Raw genomic sequence first — 14869 nt, 5'->3', positions numbered from 1 at the left:
ATGGAAATACAAACACACTGACATCATTTCGGAATTTTTTAAATGACGAAATTCAATTTGCATGTGATTGGAGACTGGCGCTAAGTGAAATCACATTCCCGGCAAAAATAGAAAATATTGTAAACCGAAACTTAATTGTTTACAATTTGAAAGACTATGAAGACTCCAGAAAGGTGTCTTCTGGAGCCAATGTCATTTTTATGCCTTATAGCGGGCAAAAAATAGTTTTTAAGCCAGAACATTTGATACGGTGGAGCAACATCTTGCCACAAATAAGCGCACAGTTGGATTGCCCCAGTTTTCTTTCAGAGAAATTGAGAGCTCTGGAAAACACGAAAATTTGGTAGGAAAATATGAGGGAATAATCTTTCTCAGTGACGAAATCCCGAGCATCATTGGCTTTAAAGGTATTCCGTACGAGAACGGAACTCATATTGGGTACAAAATGAATCCAAACTAAGACAGGCTTATGAAAAGTGATGAGACAAACGCATATTATGGGGAGTTTCAAGCCGACCTTTGTTCTGAGAAGCAAGTTAATTTCATCTATGCAAAATTAATTGAATATCAATACGTTGGTGACACTAAGGCACCTCTTTTAAGTGTCATTGATTCGAAACAACGTCTAATAAACGGTAGTGTATGTGAGCTTGAACCAACTCATCGAACCGTTTTTACAAATTTAGACTACAAGAAACATTTGACCAACACAATTTAAACAATTTCAATTGAACCGAGGACGGAAACAGGACAACAAATTCCGTTTTCGGGAACTGGAAAATTTATTCTGACACTACAATCCAAAAAGATTTCACAATAAAATGGATTATGGATTCTTACTATGCTAATCAAGCATCATCTTTGCCTCATTTCGCAGGTAACCACCAACAAAGAGGAAGTGGTTTCAGCGCTTTAGTTTCCAGAATTGGACGTGCTGCACTGCCCCTAGCACGTCGCTTCTTTTTGCTAAAAATATCTGAAAAGAGCTCCTGAAACAAAGTGTACCAGAGATTCTGGAAGTAGAGGGCAACAAAAAATCTCCTTAACAGGCATTTAAATACAAAATTTCAAAAACTGTTAAAAATTAGGCAGGAGGCTCTCGGCGAATTACTTCGCGTCGAAGAAAATCAATACAAAGCAAATCAATGAAAGTATCCGAAAAACGTAGAAAGACCATCTCAACGCATAGAGCACCAAAATGATGATCGCTACTTTGACCTTCACTACTGGTGACATCTTTTAGTAGTTTTTGTCAAAAACTGGGTGAAATCTACGGTCCAAATGGACCCATGTTAAAATTTGAAGGCGCCGGTGACAGAAACAACTTCATTGATTTACAAAAAGTTTTTCACGAAGTTAAATGAAAAGTTCTACTGATTTGAAATATGGCGTTGCAACCACCACTGACATTATAAAAACAGATTCTCCCTACTGTGGCAATAATGCGTTACATTCACTATACTCGAAATTAAGCTTACAAAATTTTCATTGAGACCAAGTTGTCAATGAATAAAGATGCAAAAAAAACATGGCTGGCCTGTCAGCGCTACTCTTGTGAGGAAAACCCGGGTACTCTATCAACTGCAGAAGTGAACAGAAGAAAACTTTTGGTGACGCAATCAGCTGAAAGCATATTCTAGGGCAAAATTGCTGTGAACTTTTTTTTACTTGTGACAGTCATCTGCTAAGTGGTGTGACACTTCGCATTGCATTCAGACCCCCAATGGATGATTTTGTTATATGTCTGATAATGCTGAGAAACAATACAAAGATAAAAAATTGTCGAAGCTAATTTGTATGTGCGGAAGATGACCCTGGATGACACTGTTGTGTCCGCAATTGGAAAAACATTAATCAGTAGACCTTTCTGCAATCCTTAAATTGAAACACTCACAAAAACGTTTCTGGAATCATCGGGTCCACGCAGTTGGAAAGAAGATGATATATTTCCGAGAGAACCAATCCGCCGCCTGACGATCTGCTTAAACACAAACGAAGCTCTTCTGGTTAACAACCGGCAAAATCAATTTCATTTCGAAAATTCAAACTAGATCAGATTTATGTATATCGAAACGGTTTACCTGTGGCGCATAGTCCAACATCTACAGCTGTCGACAAGCGTCTGTACTTTAATACGACATCGGATCTAATTTACATTGATAATGGACATGGAATAAGTTTGACAGATTACACAAACCATATCGTAATGGCTTGTGATTTGACCAGTACCCAACAAACATCCCACGACTTTATTCACCCTAATCTGACGCGTTCGTCAATATCTAATGAGTTAGATTTTCTGTGACCTTACCAAGCAATTCTGTGGTTTTCATTATTGGTGAAAACGCTAGTACAGTTTCTCTTGATCATATTTTGAAAAAATCATATTATGACAAACCAAGAAACGGACGAAGTTGATTCAATGGTCTAATTCAAAGATCTGCTTTACTCAAACATAAATTTCTGGGTGTCTCTCCTGCAAATAGTTTTTCCCAAAAGTTAAAAGCAAACAGTTTCGTAATTGTTTACACAGCAACTGCAGAAACTTTTGGTACCCATTGGTTACTATCGTGCCAAAAGGCGGATCAGTTGTTCCTGCTAACCCTCTTGGACATTCTATTTCGTCCCACAACGATGTCTACCAAATAATAATTTCTCCAGAAAATGCGAAAAATTATCAATTACTGAAGGATCATCAATTCAAACTTAAAACTCAAAACTCTGTAGACTTTTTGAATCTACATTGCCTATCATATTTTTAACCCACAAAAAAATGTAAACGTGAGTGAGGCTCAACTAATTCGCTTTGTTTTTCATATGACGTGTTAAACCTTCCTTGATTGCAGTAAAATATGTTTTCAATGGTGGCGGCACGCCTGGATTACACATGTGTCATCAAACACACAATTTCAAAAAATGATCGGCGATTATTTTGCCTATGGTGTACTTGAGTCCGTTCATTACAAATTTTATGGCAAACAGACGGGGCACGAATGTGATCTTTTGAACAATTGCACATGCAAAAAGCACTAATGCACACTAAAAATTAGAACCAGATAAAATCTCAGATAATAAACTTACACGTTGAAATCAATTTCAAAGGCATAAAGCAATCATATACTCTACAAATTAAAAACAGATATGACCTCAGATAAAAAGCTACACATTGAAACACTCATAAAAACTTTTCTGGATTCAACGGGTCCACACAGTTGGAAAGAAGTTTATATATTTCCGAGAGAACCAATCCGCCGCCTGACGATCTGCTTAAATACAAACAAAGCTCTTCTGGATAACAACCGTCAAAATCAATTTCAATTCGAAAATGCCACCTTGAGCAGATTTATGTATATCAAAACGGTTTACTTGTGATGGATAGTCCAATATCTGCAGCTGTGGACAAACGTCTTTACTTTAATACGACATCGGATCTAATTTACATTGATAATGGACATGTAATAGGTTTGACAGATTACCCAAAACATTTCATAATGGCCTGTGATTTGTCCAATACCCAACAAACATCCCACGACCTTATTCACCCTGATTTAACGCACTCGTCAATTTCTAATGAATTAAATTTTCTGTGGCCTTACCAAGCAATATTAAGATTTTCATTACTGGAGAAAACGCTAGTACAGTTTCTATAGATCATATTTTGAAAGAATCATAGCATGACAAACCAAAAAACGGGAGAAGTTGATATCAATTGTCTAATTCAAAGATGTGCTTCACTCAAACGTAAATTTCTGGGTGTCTTTGCTGCAAATATTTTTCCCCAAAAGTTAAAAGCAAACAGTTTCGTAATTGTTAACGCAGCAACTACAGAAATGTTTGGTGCCCAATTGTTACTATCGAGCCGAAAGGAGGATCAATTTTTCCTGCTGACCCTCTTGGACAATCTATTTTGCGATAAAAAGATGTCTACCAAAGAATAATTTCTCTAGAAGAAAATGCGAAAAATTATCAGTTAAAGAAGGATCATCAATTCAAACTAAACACTCGAAACTCTGTGGAGTTTTTGTAGTCACATTGCCTATCATATTTTTAATCCTTAAAAAATTGAAAAAAAATGAGTGATGCTCAATTAATTCGCTTTGCTTTTCATATGATGTGTTAACTCTTCCTTGACTGCAGTAAAATGTTTTTTCAATGGTGGCGGCACGCTTGGATTACGTCCAAAAAATGCTTGGCAATTGTTTTGCCTACGGTGTACTTGAGTCTGTTCATTACAAAGTTTATTGCAAACAAACGGGGCACAAATGTGATCTTTTGAACAATTTCACATGAAAAAAGCACTCAAACACACTAAAAATTAGAAACAGATGCAATCTCAGATATTAAACTTACACGTTGAAAACAGTTTCAAAGGCATAAAGCAATCATATACATTACAAATGAAAAACAGATATTACCTCAGATAAGAAACTACCCATTGAACACAATATATAACAACAAATAAATGAAAACAGATGTAACACTAAATAAAAATCTTTGGTATGCTCAAGTTAAAGTTGCGTGTTTTGTGTGTTCGTTGGCTCAAAACTTAAAACAGATTTAACCCTAGGCTACATGAAGAGATCACAAAAGTTGTACATGGACATCTTGAGCTATATTTCGACGGCATTCATATATTTTTTGAGTCAAATTGCAGTTTGTTTCCTTCAACAAATTGAAACCTGTTTAGCTGAATTGTTTTACACTTAGCTTTAAAATTTCGGTTAAAATGCTCACAGAGGCAGAAGCTTCTTGAGAAAGAAGTAGTTTATCAGACAGTTTATGAAGATTTTGTGGTTCTTATTCAACAACGAAAACAAGACGATGTGTGGCACGTTTACCACCGTTGTCTTCTTCCCAAGCTTCTGATAAATGCAATTGCTGTCCTGCTCAAAAAACCCGACCCATCTGAATGCAGTAATATTAATTCTCATGGCCACATAGCTGCATAAGTGCAGCCAGCATTTTAGGATTGTAATATGGATACATTACCTGATGAAATAAAACGTATTTTCTACCGCTACGACCGTGACTGCGTACCTTTGTTTGAAAATCAACTCGGAGTTTATCAAGCTTGTGATGATCTCGCCAATTGGTGGGGATCGAAACTTCACCGTCTGCACCTGACAGTGATACAACACTAGCTAGTCTACCCACAACAGTAGCAGTTCACCCAAGTCCAACTGTTACACCATTACCTAGCCCGTCTCTCTTCGCTAGAATTCACAACAACAACAACCCTCGAATCAATTTCGATAAATTTGATGAAAACGTTCTGTCCGGAACAACTTTTCAAACGTCAAAATGAGAGGTTTTGAGCAACAGTTTTCAAACCAGAAAAATCTTTGATAGAGCTTTTCAATTGAACTAACTCATTTAAAACTTGAAACTTTTCTTTCATATAAAAAACTGTTTCCATTTTTACATGTAAAATTGTGCGTCTGTGCTTAATGCAAATTATTTCTTCTTTGTTTCTTGAAACTGCAATTTAACATTTTTTCAATTTCCGTTTTGATTTTCCTTTCAAAACATAGACAAAAAGTAATTCAAGTAAGTGATCACGTTCGGACTTGTTCAGAGAAGATTTTCCCTTTCCCCTATTACGCAATCCAATATATTATTCTCCTAAACGCAATTGCTATGAAAAGTTTAGTTTTTGTGATAATAATCCGGAATTACAATTCCGAATCAATAGAAATTGTTAACAACTGTTTGTTAAACGTTTTACGGAATGAACGCTTTTTGTTATTTGCAATATATCTGCATTTTTAGCGCAAAAGACCTTTTAGCATGATGCTAAAACTGTAGCAGCGTATGAAATCTGAAATCAGTTCATAAATTAGAAAAGTTGTCAAGAAACTGAAATCCATCAGAGATAAAAGAAATTTTTTTATAGGTGACCTCTGACCTTTGACATCAAAATGAGGGTTTCCAGTTTCAAAAAACGCTTGGGATGAAGCTGACGGTGCAGCGGCTCTAAACACACTGCGTCCTGTAAAACATGTCATCACGCTCTTCAAATCTAACTTAACTGTTATTGCATCAATTTTTCTCATTAAACCTGTCATCCAGAAAAGGCTTCAGAAAAAAGACACATGTGACTTTCATGTAATTCTCATTTAATGATATTGATTTATGATGACTAACAGAAAAAAAACTTTTTTTCTGTTTGTTTTTGGCAGTTGCGTTCTTATGTTTTTCATTGCGGTCCAAAGTTTTTCGGCCCGAGAATCAATTTCGCTCATCACACTTGACAGCGCAGAATAGCTCTAACCACCAGTTTTTAAAGAGATCTAAAAATGCACTTTTCTGAAAAACTCAAAGAAAGTAACGTGTTTCTCCGCTTTTTGAAATGCATTTTTTTTCAATTGATTCACAAGAACAATACTCGGTATGACCCCTCTGAGGGTCTAGTAGCACATAATTTTGAAATCGCAGAGTGTTTGACATCTTTTTTCCGTTTATTTTCTCGTAAAATTCGAAAAAACTTCTGCCGCCAGTTTCAACCAATCAAATTTAACAATTTCAAAAGTTTGAATTTCGCGCCCCCCAAAATATGTTGTTATACAACGTGCCTTTTGTGTTACATTTTTCTTAGCAAATGCAATTACCACAAAGTCAAATACTAGTTTTCCGAATCATCCAATACTTTCCTAAATTCATTTCAATTTGTTATATTCAAGTCCACTTGTTACCTTCTATCGTCATGACATTTGCTTGTTGGTATTGTGACTCTGTGCTTAGCACCAGAGGAAATCATTCTCGCCGTGAATCAAAATTTCATCCAGACAAAATAAAATTAGCAACTTATCACTGTACTTTGTGTATATCGTGAAAAATGTCTGAAATGGAGCAACACATGCGAACTCAACATTCAAGGGTAACAAACTGTTGTCGGGCATGTCACCTCGGATTGAACATTTCGCACCTATATGCCCAACATGCAAAGTCAGTGCTTTCAATTCCACTCTTTGGTGCTGAGTTTCAACCTACTCAACCCCCCCCATGTGAGCATTTAATGGCAGTCTTAAATCCTACTCAATAGAACCCACATATGTCAAAATGGGGCTAGCAAGAGAACTCCAAGCTTTTATGAAGTTCAAGTATGAAAGAATCCAGGAGCTAATTGATCAAAAATTATCAGCCTGCCTGTAAAATTTTCAACTCTCAGCAGTACTTGATTTTCTTAAACAATTTTGTAAGCCAGATGAAGACAACGAGCGTATCATTATCTTCGCTAACTCTCTGATGACTCTTGTGTACGCTGAAGGGCTCTCAAATGACAGATTTGTAGAAATTGGAGAAAAATGCTCGCTGTGTTGTTCACCTTGGCGTCTCTTGGAATCAGATGGTTGCTTGAAAAAAGTCTTCCTGTCAAAACGAACTTTGCCACGTACAGGTCAGCTAGCGGCTCTTCCTATATCAACTTACCGCCACATTTACAAAAACGCAACTCTCTCCTCAACATACGAAACCATACAGACAACCACTGTTTCATTTACAGCTTTGTCGCTTTGTCCTATCTATAGAGCAACAACTTTGAGGCAAAAGAAAGACGAATTGACTCTTTAAAGCTAACATCCCGCAAGTTCTATGAAAACATGTCAACGTTTCAGCCTGCTGGTGAGTTTGCAATGCCCCATGGATATCAATGAAATCGAGAAGCTCGAAACACTTAACGACGTAGCGGTTAAAGTTTTTTGGATTGGAGATTTTTTCCCAACGCGAATGTCGAGCAGTCTACCTCAGGTCTCACTCTTGACATAATTCTTTTTTATCAGAGTGACGAACATCACTACGTTCTTAATAAAGACTTAACCAAGTTCTTCTTTTTTATCATGAAAATTTTCGTGTCAATCCTTCACCTCTGCTGGAGTTGTCTTTACTTGTGATATTGTTTAAAGATGTTGAACAATATAAAAGTCATTTTGAAGTTTTCGGTATTAATCCAGCAGTTGTTATTCGCATGCCAAAAGCCAGCAGCAGTTTATACAAATTCAAAAAATTGTCTGCAACCTAGTTTGTTCCCCTGGTTATCTATTTTTATTCCGAATCCATTCTCAAGCCCGTAACGTCCTGCCCGGCTTGTTCACAGAGTGCATCAGCCCAATCAATAAATAAAAATACATGAGCCAGGATTTTCGATGGCAGTCATTAAGCATAATAACCCGCAGCCCAAATTCGCTCATTTGGACCTTTCAGTCAATTGCAATGCAAAAAATTGTGCAAATGATTCACAAGCCTTCTAAAGATATACACTAGAAAAACGAATGTACTCGTTCTATCGCGATGACCGCTCAACTCTTCAGAAGATTGAAGCACAAAAATATATGATTTGCGAGAGCGAATTTCGGGAGAACCATGAAAGGGACTTAGATCATTGTCATTATACCGGCAACTTTCTTGGATGCGCTTATCCTCAACGCAACAGAATTAGGAGAAATTCCTATTTCATCACCGTTATTGGGCATAATATTCAACGTTATGACCTGCATCACATCTGTTAAAGTCTTCAACAATGCCAACTCACTACAGCATTCGAAGTGATACCATCCACTGATTGGAAATGTATAACAATGGTGTTAGGAGTGAAAGTGAGCAATTTCGAGCCGGCTGACAAAAAAATTTACTCCTTTTTACGAGTATTTGCGGTTTACAGACTCCCCCAAATTATTCAGTGGATCGTTAGAAAAGTTGGTTGGAACAGTTCCCGATTCGGAATTCGCTATAATGGAGTCCATGTTTGCCGATATTCCCCACCCCGAACAGCATTTTCTCAAACAGAAAGGGTATTACCCCCACTCATACATGAGCGACTGATCAAAAATTGCAGAACAGAGCTGCCGCCACTTGAGATGTGGAAAAACACTTTAGATAATGGAAAATCATCAATCAGCAGCCAGGAATTTGAAAAAGCCAAACACATGTGGGAGATATTCGAATATAGATTTATTCAGGTTTCTCACGATTGCTATCTGCAGCTAGATTTTGTATTGCTTGCGTGCTGCTCAGGGTGCTGTCGAAAGCTGAACTACCAAACATACAGGTTAGATGTAGCCACATTTTTTACAGCACCAAATTTGGCAGAGGACGCTGCACTGGGAATAACCAAAGCAGATGTGGAGTTAATGACGGAACCGGGTCACTTACAACTGATCGAGCCCTCAGTGAGAGGCAGCTTGACTTCAGTAATTGAGACGCGATAATTCAAAGCGAATAATCGACATTTACCAGGTTTCAAGTCTGAAGAATCATCTACGTTGGGATTCAGCGTAGATGTTAAAATTTATACGGCAGTGTAATGCAAGAAGAGTTTCTCCCCATAGGCTACTTTTATTTTGCAAAAGAAAAATAGATCAGTGAAAAACTGAATATGCCAACAAATTCAACCATTGGGTACTTCTTTGAGGTGGACCTCGAATACCCGGCAAGCATTCACGACCAACATAAAGACTATCCCCTTACGCCCGTGAAGGAAAAAGAAGTGTTAGATGCCTGGCTAATCGAATTCCATTCCAAAGTGACATAAAAGAGCTGTTCAATGTACCCTAGGCAAAAGTTTCCAAATTGCTGCAGACAGCGTATCACATGAAGCTTTACGTTTTGCACTTCAAGTTACTACAGCTATTCGTTCAACTTGGAATGAGCATTACTAAGCTGCACCGCGTGCTAAAATTCAGTCAACGACAATGGCTGGAACCCTAATTTATTCTAAACAGCAATATAAACGAGAGTGCAACAAATAAGTTCCAGCAAAACTACTTTAACCTAATGAAAAATTCGGTCTATGGGAAAAGCATAGAATCCAAAAGGTGCCGCTTGAAAGTAGAATTAACTTGCAATTATGTTATGCGGGCTAATTTCTCCAGACGATTGCTCTACTCAGATACGGACAGTCTGGTTTACAAGGTGGAGTTCTACGATCTCTATTACGAACTGGAAAGCAAGACCAGGATGTGAATAATGAATTCAGATTTTCATCTTACCCTGATGGTCATGCACTCCATAATAAAAAATAAGTTCAAAGTATTAAAATTTCACGATGAGTTTAGTGAAGACGTTTTTTGGAATTCATTATCCTCATACCCAAAATGTATTCTATAACTTCCAAGGTTTAGTAGTCTTATTTTTTTCACGCTAAAAACATATAAAAGTTACTTTTTACAGTTGTCGTAAGTTGTCGGCAAAAGCCGTCACCAAAATGGCGCAAAGACTGCTGACACATAAATTTTATAAAGATACGCTGTTATTGTCAAAACCAATACGAGCACTTAACATCAGAATAACCTCGGAAAATCACGTCTTGAAAACAGTAACAGCTTATAAATTTTCACTCGATGCTTTTTGATAATAAGCGGCACATTTGTTCTGATGATTTATCAGCCCTTCTATTCGGACATTATTCATTGCAATCATATGTAGAGAGGGTTGGGGATAGTGATTTACTGAGTTGGTTCGATCCCAATCAATCGGACAGTCAAATAAGTTGGGATTTTAGCGAAGAAAATCTCATTACCACCCACTGCTAAAGAAATGCGCATGTACTGCAGAGAGAGATAAAATCAACTACTGGACAATGTTGATTCTATTCTCTCAGTAACTGTTCTCCGCCCGATCCTGGACTGATTAATGCGAGCAATATCAGAGACGAAGACATCCCCGATGACCAAATAGTTGATTTTGATAGAGCCAGCAGCTCAGAAGAAGAGCTAGCAGCTCAGTGTTTGCTCTCTGATTGATTTTGAAGCCAGTGAAAAAAGCGGCGAACAGTAATTTCAACGTAAAATTCCATTTTTAATGCTTTTATACAAACTTTATTTTGTGTTGATTTCAATTTAACTAGAGTTGGATTTGTTTGGTGTGCTGCTTTTAATTTGAAAGGCCTTGTGTCAGATTTTATTAACAGTTCAATTTATACGAAACTTATTTTAGCCTAAGTTCGGACGGCCAAATTTTAAAGAATAGAGTGTCGGCTATACATGTATTTCCACGCTCAGATTTATCCGCATTTATACCCTATTGCCCCATGGTTAAGGATCATTCCATATTACCCCAATCAAATCTTTACCCCATTATCATGCGTGGGATTTATACCCTATTATCCACATAGCATGATACCCCCCCCCCTTTCTAATGCGCTATATGAATACTACTGACACCACTTTTCTTACATAATTTTTAGCAAAAATTGATCGGGCCCCGGTCTGCCTAGATCCTATGACTGAGCTAAAATCTCACAATTAAAGTTGATTAGAGCGATCTGGTGCGCTTTGGCTGTGGCGGTGAATGATTTATGGTTCTATCAATTCACCATTACGTCGTATGCACTATTCCATAATGTTGAGCTTCGAACACAGCGTGCAGATCGGCAGTCGATATGTTGACCAGTATGATTTGAGTGAGAGTGAACTGTAAGTTCAGGAACTTCATTCCACTTTTCAATCCCTCTGAACCAATTACAATGTCACTGCAGTTGATTATTGCCAATCCAAAAACTGAAATAACGCAGCCGACAGGTTGACAACACACCAAGGGGCGAGGTTTTTCCAAAAAATATGTACAAAAATACACACTACTTGGAAAACTTCTGCTTTTAGCGAGTATAGATACTCGCAGTTGTCACTACTTTCAGCAAAAAATGTTGACAAAGTATCAATTAGGCAGAGACCAAAGAAAACCTACTTCTTAATAAAACGCCATAATAATGATTTTGGCAAATTCGAACTTATTCCCGGGGAAAATAGTTACATAAGATGGTTCGCTAATACAGATATTTGTCAATTGATTCAAAGATAGTTATTGTAGCAAAATATATTTATCGGATAAATCTTGCATAACGTGGATCTTGAACATTATGAGGATCTTGCATACTTCTTAATGTGGTAAATTTCAAAATACATTTCTTAAATAACTTCAGTGACACATAGAACAAAGACTGCAGTAGAGAGCGCAGTTGAAACGCAGAGAAAAAGGTGAGATAAAAGAGAAACTTGTGAGCAACAACGCGATCAGTGAAAACAAAATATTGTGAACAAAAAGTAGAGGAACTGGTCAACCAATGAAATTAATCCGAGTTATTAAGATTTGAACAAAAAATTTAGTGCAGCTCAAAGACCCGGGAATAAAATGAGCCAGTAACTATACCACTGAGAAGCAAGCAGAAAACCTACTATGTTAAAGCAACGCTTTAAATGCCAATAATTCGGTTTTTCAGGAAAAGAATGCAGCGAGGCAATTCGATGTCTCCGTTGCTCCGGAAAGCACAGTGCTAAATATTAAGAATAAAACGCCAAATTCTAGGATTGTGCAAGTGCAACAGGGTATCGCCGCTATCCAGCCCATCAGAAAAAAAGTAAAATAGAAGCTAACTTCAGCAGTTATCTAAAAATTTAAGACTCAAGCAAGCAATCAATTAGCTCCATCGTTTTTAAAAAATTGCAGTTTTGATTGCTGTATAATATTTAAAAACAATTGATGCCTCAAATAGCGTCTCGTGCATTTTCGACAAAATAGTAGGTGGACAAAGAATGCATGAGCAAAAATAACATAAACCTATCCCTCTTAAAGTAATAACATCATCAGCTCAGCTCAAAGCCAAAATTTCAGTCAAAATTGTTTAATCTAAGATAATGCATTGGAATTCCCTATGGTCTAAGGAGCTTAACGAATGATATCAATTTAGTTCTACTAAAAAAAACAAGAGACGAATGGTTTCTGTGAACAAAATTAAGATGTGGGAACAAATGTCCCTCCCCAGTACATACGTCATGGCAGCAAAAAATGCTTATCGCGGATCTGTCATTTTAGCAATAAAAAAGATGACTATGAAGCAAATTTTTGGGTCAAGAAACACAGAGATAAGGAGGAAAGAACGCTAGAATTCAAGATACATCGAGATAACCTTGTTTAAAAGGTTTTGTAAGATTTCTGTTCAAAATTCCCCGTGAAAAGTTCTCCAGAAAAATTTTTAATAGGAAACAAGGAATGTTATCTTATCTACTGACGTTAATTCTCAACAAAAATAATTTATGTGATCGTTCAGCCCTGAAAACGATGCCAACTTTGAAAACCAAAATGACAAAAAAAATAAAAAATTTTAACAGTGGTCATTACAACTGGCGAATTTCTGGAAAACATTCAAAGAACTAGCATTGAGAAGCAGTCTAAAAAATATGACGCAATCTGAAAATGGGACCGAGCCCGAGAACAAAAGTTTGCCAAAACGTTGCAAAAAATTATCAAAGTTTTAAAACTACATAAACATTTGTTCTAAAAAGTTTTGTGAAAACCCCCTGCGAAAAGAACTTGATGCATTATTGCAAAGCACCACCTGTTTCTTGAAACTCAAAGCGCGTTTCACAGACAACGTTGTACCACATCCAATTCAATGAAATTTATTCACCTTATAAAAAGAAGCATTCTAATTGTCTGAAAAATTTTGGTTAGTTTACTTGGTTGATGTGAACGCCCTCGATTTTGTTTGGAAATTTGGTCACATTCAAAATCAACCATCAGGTGTTTAAGTATCCAGCTGTTGCCAGGGAAAAGAAACTTTATGTGTGCCCCGTGGCCGATTTTCTAAAAGAGAATGTCGTTGCGCAATTTTTCCTGGCTTAAAATACTTCTCTGCAACGATGAAGTCCAGGTTTCACATTCTGCAAACAGTTTTGTATTATAGACTGCAGTCCTGCAAAAAAGCTTTAACAAATCTTTAACCAGACCTTTAAATTTGCGCAACCTACAACAATTTGAGTAAAATTTTTAGCAGAAATCAAAAGATGGGGTTCAAAATTTTGGTGCGCAACTTTAGCATCACAGCAGTGCCCATTCCAAAAAAAATTGGCATCACTGTCACTTCTCTCCAGAAATGGAACAACCATTGAAAATATTTGACAATGACAGCAACAAGCAGACCGGAGACTGTTGGTTTCAAGACAAGAGACTGAATAAATTAATCATTAAAAATGAAACTACATTTTGCTTTAATTATGGACCAGTCCATTGTTTTGAATTCCTCGCTGGACCAATCACATATCAATCAATAAAAAATCTTAAAGTACAAAACAAAAGTATAAAGTACAGAATGAAGTCTGTAGATCAGCCAACTGATAGAAAACAAAAGCACCCTACTAAAACTTGAAAAAAACGCCTGACCATCATTCAGAAGATCCAAGATTTTTGTCAGGTGCCATAGACAAGAGGCATAGCAGATCAGCAAAAAAATTGAAACAGTGGAACAAAACGAAGAGTGAGTTCAAACGCATCTTTCATTTCAAAAATTAAAACATAACCGACAGATTGCCAGAAAATGGCCGCGATAGACGCTTGTGGCCTACCATGAATTGAAACAACTAATGAAATAAGATTAACAGATCGACCACCAGCAGCTTTTTAATAGACCACTAGACTTTTTGGGCTAGATTCGGACTGTCGTTTTCTGAGACACATTTGCTCTACAAGGAAAAAACCCTAATGGAGCTTTTTAAAAATTAATATTCGATATTAAGACTCAAGAATCTATTACTCAGGAATTAGGACATATAAGTATAACACTACTTAAATGCACACTATTGTCCTTTAATTAGTAAATGTTTATAAAATTTGAAGTTTCATAAGTGAGTAAGTCACCCAATTTACCTAAAAACAGAAATGACGTCACGAACACAAATGTTAACTGCAAAGCAATAGAAGTCACTGAAGTCATTAAAGATGTCAACTCCAAGCAGTCAGGGTAAGACGAAACAAAAATCTGTTAGACGATTAAAAGAATTAGGAGCTTAATATTAGCTGCCTGGAATTTCTGAAGCGGCTATTAACAAAACGGAATCAATTTCAGGACAAAAAGGAACATTTGTTTTGAGAAATCAAAGAA

General features: G+C 36.8%; 1 protein-coding gene across 3 annotated transcripts in view; it reads right to left on the bottom strand.

The window, feature by feature from the left end:
• The window catches only part of LOC142349428 (uncharacterized), a 61734-nt gene that overhangs the window by 31151 nt on the left and 15714 nt on the right, over nt 1–14869 (bottom strand). For all 3 annotated transcript variants that reach the window (XM_075400978.1, XM_075400985.1, XM_075400994.1), the window contains one exon: nt 11315–11492. In XM_075400978.1, coding sequence (XP_075257093.1) covers nt 11315–11492 — 178 coding nt within the window. The remainder of the gene's footprint in view (nt 1–11314; nt 11493–14869) is intronic.

This window comes from Convolutriloba macropyga, chromosome 1 (genome assembly GCF_964194025.1).
Source record: "Convolutriloba macropyga chromosome 1, txConMacr16.3, whole genome shotgun sequence".
Taxonomy (NCBI): Eukaryota; Metazoa; Xenacoelomorpha; order Acoela; family Convolutidae; genus Convolutriloba; species Convolutriloba macropyga.
This window is presented reverse-complemented; position numbering and strand designations above follow the sequence as displayed.